The sequence below is a fragment of the Nicotiana tomentosiformis genome, chromosome 8 (genome assembly GCF_000390325.3).
Source record: "Nicotiana tomentosiformis chromosome 8, ASM39032v3, whole genome shotgun sequence".
Lineage (NCBI taxonomy): Eukaryota > Viridiplantae > Streptophyta > Magnoliopsida > Solanales > Solanaceae > Nicotiana > Nicotiana tomentosiformis.
This window is the reverse complement of record NC_090819.1, coordinates 18,910,025-18,917,578: the sequence shown is the minus strand read 5'-3', so window position 1 is coordinate 18,917,578 and position 7,554 is coordinate 18,910,025. Positions and strand designations below refer to the sequence as shown.

The 7,554-nt window shown below is 41.8% G+C and overlaps 1 protein-coding gene across 1 annotated transcript; it reads left to right on the top strand.

The window, feature by feature from the left end:
• Positions 1 to 746: 746 nt before the first annotated feature.
• On the top strand, positions 747 to 1,259 carry LOC138897140 (uncharacterized). Its single transcript, XM_070183098.1, has one exon. It carries the CDS (start codon positions 747 to 749, stop codon positions 1,257 to 1,259), a length of 513 nt encoding a protein of 170 aa, XP_070039199.1.
• The last annotated feature ends 6,295 nt before the right edge of the window (positions 1,260 to 7,554 follow it).

The window sequence follows — 7,554 nt, the reverse complement described above, 5'->3', positions numbered from 1 at the left end:
AAACTATGACTAGGGGTAGAGGTTGAGGCCGAGGTCATGCTAGAGGCCGAGGCAGAGGTAGAGCTCAGTCTAGAGCTCGAGCAGCAACACCAATTGTAGAACCTCAGGTGGATCTTCAGGAGGAGGTTCTAGTTCAGACTGTACCAGTTGGACCAGTTTAGGTCCCGGAAGGATTCATAGCTACTCCAGTGCTTCTGGACGCTCTAGTCTGTTTGGTGAGTCTTATGGAGGGTGTGGCCCAGAATGGAACGTTTCCAGTGGCACCAGCCGCCTCACAGGCTGAGGGAGGAGCATAAACTCCCACTACTCCCGCTCCGGAGCAGATGGCTCTCTAGTATTAGGCTCCAGCAACTCCACCAGTTGGGGTAGTTCAGCCAGTTGTTGCGGCACAGGCCGGTGATAGGCCCGCCATGTCTTCTGAGGCCTTATTGAGACTGGATAAGTTTACTAAACTCTTTCCAGTTCACTTCAGTGGTACACCTTCTAACGACCCACAAGATTATCTTGATCGTTGCCATGAGGTGCTGCGGAACATGGGTATATTTGAGACCAATAAAGTCGATTTTGCTGTATTTTAGATGACGGGTTCCGCCAAGAGGTGCTGGAGAGATTTTATGTTGACCAGACCAGCTGGGTCGCCTACACTGACTTGGGAGCAGTTCTCACGACTATTTCTAGAGAAGTTCCTCCCTATCACATTGAGAGAGAATTTTCGCAGGCAGTTTGAGCATCTCCAGTGGGGCAGTATGACTGTTACTCAGTACGAGACCCGTTTTATGGATCTAGCCCATCATGCTCTCCTTTTACTTCATACTGAGGGGGAGAGAGTGAGGAGGTTTATTGAGGGACTTACTTACCCTATCAATCTTCAGATGGCCAAGGAGACCAGAAGTGAAATTTCTTTTCAGGCGGCTGCTAATGTTGCTAGGAGGATCGAGATGGTTCTTGCACAGGAAAGAGGGCAGGGGTCTGATGAGATGCCTCGGCAGTTCGGTGGATTTAGTGGTGCCTCGTTTGGAGGCAGGGGTAATTTTGGTAGGGGTCATCCTCCTAGGACATTTCATTCAACGCTCCAGGCATCATATAGTGTACCACCAACTCCTATTAGTGCATCTCTGATCCAGGGTTTCCAAGGTGGTTGCTCAGGTCGACAGGGACAATTTCAGGGTCAGCAGTCACAACAGCCGAGGTCCTGTTATACTTGTGGTTATCCGAGGCACATTGCTAGGTTGTGCTTGAGGTCTAAAGGTAACATGTAGTAGCAGGGTTTTTCGTGCTATGATTCCAGCACCGGTTGCTTCACCGACTGCTCAAGCAGCTAGAGGTAGGGGTCAAGCAGCTAGAGGTGGAGTTCAGACCATTAGAGGTGGGGGCCAGCCAGTTAGAGGCCGTCCTAGGGACGCAATTCAGAGTGGTGGGGCCCAACCTCTATTTTATGCTTTTCCAGCTAGGCCTGAGGCCGAATTATCTGATGTTGTGATTACAGGTATTGTTCCAGTTTTCCATATAGATGCTTCATTTCTATTTGATCCAGGATCTACTTATTCCTACGTGTCCTCTTATTTTGCTTCATATCTGGTGATGCCTCGTGATTCTCTAAGTGCTCATGTGTGTGTCCACTACGGTGGGAGATTCTATCGTGGTAGATCATGTCTATCATTCATGTGTGGTTACTTTTGAGAGTCTTGAGACTAGTGTGGATCTTCTACTTCTTGATATGGTAGATTTTGATGTCACTTTAGGTAGGGATTGGCTGTCACCTTATCGTGAAATATTTGATTGTCATGCCAAGACGGTCACCCTAGCCATGCCGAGGTTACCTCAATTAGAGTGGAAAGGAACTCCTGGTCATTCTACCAGCAGGGTTATTTCTTATATGAAGGCTCGACGTATGGTCGAGAAAGGGTATCTAGCCTATTTGGCTTATATTCGTGATTCCAGTGCGGATATTACTTCTATGGACTCAGTACCAGTTGATCGTGAATTTCCAGAAGTATTTCCTGTACATTTTTTGGGGATGCCACCCGATAGAGATATAGACTTTTATATTGATTTGGCTCCGGGCACTCAGCCCATTTCTATTCCACCATACCGTATGGCCCCGCCGGAACTAAAAGAACTGAAGGAGCAGTTGCAAGACTTGCTTGATTGGGGATTTATTAGACCTAATGTCTTGCCCTAGGGTTCACCAATGTTATTTGTAAATAAGAAAGATAGTTCAATGCGATTGTGTAAAGATTATCGACAGTTGAACAAGGCTACTATCAAGAACAAGTATCCACTGCCAAGAATTGATGACTTATTCGATCAGCTTCAGGGTGCCAAGGTATTTTCAAAGATCGACTTGAGGTCTGGTTACCATCAGTTGAAGATTAGGGCATCTCATCTTCCTAAGACAGCTTTTCGGACTTGATTTGGGCATTACGAATTCCTAGTGATGTCATTTGGACTTACATATGTCCCAACATCATTTATGGATTTGATGAATCAGGTGTTTAAGCCCTATTTGGATTCTTTTGTGGTTGTATTCATTAATGATATCTTGATTTACTCCAGCAGTCGAGAGGAGCATGAGCAACATCTTCGAAGTGTGTTCCACACTTTGAATAATAATCAGTTATATGCCAAATTTTCAAAATGTAAATTTTGGTTAGACTCAGTTGCCTTTTTGGAGCATGTTGTATCGGCAAAAGGCATAAAAGTGGATCCTAAGAAGATTGAAGTTATTCATAACTGGCCTAGACCTACTTCAGTTACAGAGATCCAGAGTTTCCTGGGTTTGGCAGGTTATTATCGTCGGTTCGTGGAGGGGTTTTCATCTATAGCAAGCCCATTTACCAGACTGACTCAGAAAGGTGTTCCATTCGGATGGTCAGACGAGTGTGAGTTGAGCTTTCAGAAGCTCAAGACTGCTTTGACTATGGCGCCAGTATTGGTATTACCCATAGGTTTAGGATCTTATACGGTGTATTGTGATACATCTCGTGTTGGGCTCGGTGCAATATTGATGTAAGATGACAGGGTGATTGCATATGCATCGCGACAGTTGAAAGTTCATGAGAAGAATTATCTTGTTCATGACTTAGAATTGACAGCCATTATTCATGCACTGAAGATTTGGAGGCATTACCTATATGGTGTCTCGTGTAAGGTATTTACTTATCATCGTAGCCTTCAGTATCTATTCAAACAAAAAGATTTCAATTTGAGGTAGAGAAGATGGTTGGAGCTGTTGAAGGGCTATGATATCACTATTTTGTTTCACCCCGGAAAGGCCAATGTGGTAGCCGATGCTTTGAGTAAAAAGGTTGTGAGTATGGGCAGTCTTGCGTATATTCCAGTGGGTAAGAGACCGTTAGTGGCAGATGTTCAGACTTTGGCTAATCAGTTCGTGAAGTTAGATGTTTCAGAGCCCGGTCGGGTTCTAGCTTGCACAGTCGCTCGGTCTTATTTATATGAGCACATCAGAGAGCGACAGTATGATAATCCTCATTTACGTGTCCTTAAGGATACGGTGCGACACGGTGATGCCAAACAGGTTGCTGTGAGGAAAGATGGAGTTATGCGAATGCAGGGTCGTATTTGTGTGCCTAATGTGGATGAGCTTCGTGAATTAATTCTGGAAGAGGCCCACAATTCCATGTATTATATTCATCCAGGTGCCGCCAAAATGTATCAAGATTTGTGGCAACATTATTGGTGGAGGAGAATGAAGAATGATATAGTTTCATATGTAGCTCGGTGTCTGAATTGTCAGCAAGTTAAGTACGAGCATCATATACCTGGTGGTTTGCTTCAGAATTTAGAAATTCCCGAGTGGAAGTGGGAGCGTATCACTATGGATTTTGTTGTTGGGATTCCACAAACTCAGAGAAAATTCGATGCAGTTTGGGTCATTTTAGACAGGTTGACCAAGTCAGCACATTTTATTCAAGTGGTAATTACAGAGCGTTTAGCTGAAATTTACATTCGTGAAATTATCCGCCTTCACGGTGTGCCCGTGTCTATCATTTCTGATCAAGGTACCCAGTTCACTTCGCACTTCTGGAGGGTTGTATAGCATGAGTTATGCACGCGGGTTGAGTTGAGTACAATATTTCATCCACAGATAGACGGACAGTCAGAACGCACTATTCAGATATTGGAAGATATGTATCACGCTTGTGTTATAGACTTTGGAGGTTCTTGGGATCAATTCTTGCCACTTGCGGAGTTTGCCTATAATAATATCTACCGGTCGAGCATTCAGATGGCTCCATATGAAGCATTGTATGGGAGGCGATGTCATTCGCTAGTTGGCTGGTTTGAACCGGGAGAGGCTAGGTTGTTGGGTACCGATTTGGTACATGATGCCTTGGATAAAGTCAAAATTATTCAGGATAGACTTCGCACATCTCAGTCTAGGCAAAAGAGTTATGCCAACCGTAAGGTTCGTGATATTGCATTCATAGTTGGAGAAAAAGTATTGCTCCGGGTTTCACCTATGAAAGGTGTAATGAGGTTTGGAAAGAAGGACAAATTGAGCCATATGTATATAAGATCCTTCGAAATTCTTGAAAGGGTGGGAGAAGTAGCCTACAGGCTTGCATTACCACCTAGTTTATCAGCGGTTCATCCAGTGTTCCAGGTGTGTATACTCCAGAAATATCATGGTGATCCATCCCATATGTTAGATTTCAGCTTAGTCCAGTTGGACAAGGAGTTGACTTACGAAGAGGAGCCGGTAGATATTCTAGCCTGGCAAGTCCGACATTTGAGGTCTAAGAGTTATCATTCAGTTTGGGTGCAATGGAGAGGTCAATCAATTGAGACAACTACCTAGGAGTCCGAGTCGGACATGCACAGTAAATATCCACACCTTTTTACCCAATTCCATTCGAGGACGAATGATTGTTTTAGAGGTGGAGAATGTGATGACCCAAAAGGTCATCTTTAAATTTAATAATTATTTCTGTGTTCTAAGACCTCAAATAGAACTATTCATCATTCCTCAACTTACGTGCACAGTTCGTATAATTGTTCAAAAAGTTTTTATGTGAAAAATTAATTAAAATGTAAAATAGACTCTTAAAACTCAATTAAGTTGACTTTGGTCAATATTTTTAGCAAACGACCTGGAACAATGTTTTAACAGTTCCGATAGGCCCCTCTCGTGATTTGGGACTTGGGCGTATGCCCGAAATTTAATTTGGAGGTCCCTAGCTCAAGTTATGGCCATTTAACGAAAACTAGAAATTTAAAGGCTAAAGATTTCCAAAGTTTGACCACAGATTTGACCTTTTGATATCAGGGTCAGAATATGATTCTTGAAATTGAAATAGCTCTGTTATGTCATTTATGACTTGTATGCCAAATTTGAAGTCATTCCGGATTCATTTAACATGTTTCAGCACAAGTTTTGTAAATTGAAAAGTTTGAAACTCAAAAGTTCGAATCGAGGTGTGAATTGTAATTTCGATGTTGTTTTATGTGATTTGAGACCATGAGTAAACTCGTATTATGTTTCTAGACTTGTTGGAATATTCGTAAGAGGTCCCCGAGTGGCTTGGATGAGTTTCGGACGAGCCACTGAGCAATTGGAACATGCTGCCCAGTACTGGTTATGGTGTGTCGCACCTGCGACATTTTGTGTGCAGATGCGTGGTCGCTCTTGCAGAATTCCAGCCGCTTCTACGACATTGGACAGCCTTGTTGAGCTCCGTTTCTGCGGAGAAATGAACGCAGGTGCGCAATCGCATCTGCGATGGACGAGCCGCTTCTGCGGTCAATAGGGCGCTTCTGTGTGGAAGACCGCTTCTGCGGTCACTAGGGCGCCTCTGCGATGTCGTAGGTGCGACATTTCTGGGCGCAGATGAAGCCACTGGACAAGCTGCCCTGTTTCGCAAATGCGAGCTTTGTCTCGCAAATGCGAGACCGCAGGTGTGAAAATATAGTCCACAGATGCAAAAATGCTGGGCAGAATACATAAAATTGGGTTTTAGCCATTTTCACTCATTTTTGAGATTTGAGTCTCGTATTTTGGCGATTCCAAAGGGGGGTTTCACGACTTTGAATTGGGTAAGTGTTCTATAACCAAAAGTGATTATATTTCATAAATCCATGTCTATATTCATCCTTTATTTCAGATTTAGATGGAAGAAATTGGAATTTTTGTAAAACTTTCCAGAAAAGAAAAATTAAGATTTGAAGGTCCATTTGACATCGGAATTTGATAATTTTTGTATGGTTGGACTCGTCTCAGAACGGGTGTTCGAATTTTTTAAGTTTTTTCGATATTCGAGACGTGGGCCCCACTGATGATTTTTTAGATGAATTTCTGATTTTAATCTGAAAAATTAGTAAATTCATATGGAATTAATTACTACAATTTGTATTGAGTATATTAAAATGTTTATGACTAGATTTGGGGATTTCGGACACGAATTCGCGAGGCAAAGGTTTATTGAATTCTTGAATTTGGTTGCAAAGCGAGGTAAGTGTCGTGGTTAACCTTGACTTGAGGAAGTAAAATTTATTTGACTATTTGCTACGTGATTTAATGTGCGGGTACAACGTATATGTGAGGTGACGAGTACTTATGCGTTGTGGTTGAGTCAAAGCATGTTGGAGAAATTTTTTTCATTTTAAATAATTGCTTATTTAATTAAGATATTCCTACTTAAGTTTATTATTGATCATTTGATCATTATTCATGAAAAAATTTATTGATTTAATTATTGTTAAATATGGCGAGAAAGAGTGTAAAAGCACGAAGGATGATGCCGTGCCATTTTTATTATTTATACTGTCATTGTCATGGTGAGAAAGAGTGTGAAAGCACGAAGGGTGTTGCCGTGTCATTTTTTAGTATAAAAGCACGAAGGGTGATGCCGTGTCAAAAGATTGTTAAAGCACGAAGGGTAATATCGTGCCAATTATTATTATTATTATTATTATTATTATTATTATTATTATTTATCAGTTTACGGGAGGAATGAAAGTAAAAGCACAAAGGGTGGTGCCGTGCCATTTTTATATTATCAGTTGCTCATTTTATTGTTGAGGAATTATTTGGCTGCTAAGTAATAATTCTCTTGCTGAAATTATTATATCAATCCCCTTCGCATGTTCCCTCCCAATTCGTATTTGTATACACTTGTACATGTTGTTTACGTACGTGTCCTGTCATAGCCTCGTCACTACTTCGTCGAGGTTAGGCTCGACACTTACGGAGTACATGGGGTCGGTTTGTACTCATACTATACTCTGCACTTCTTGTACAAATTTTGGAGTTGATCCCAGTAGCGTACCATAGACGTGCTCGGATTCAGCTACTCAGAGGAGACTTGAGGTATAATTGTACAACGTTCGCAGTTCTGAAGTCTCATTCTATCTTATCTCAGCTGTGTATTATCTTTCAAACAGTTTGAATTTTATTCAGACCTTTATTTGTATTATTCTAGTAGTTTGTGCACTTGTGATACCAGATTCGGGAATGTATTTTGATAATTCGGTATTTATGGTCTTCCGCACTTTATTTCAATAATTGACTTCTATTTAATTTAATTTGCTTTA

Coding starts and splice junctions, on each gene's coding strand:
- LOC138897140 (XM_070183098.1), top strand. CDS start 747: ATGACTGTTACTCAGTACGAGACCCGTTTTATGGATCTAGCCCATCAT.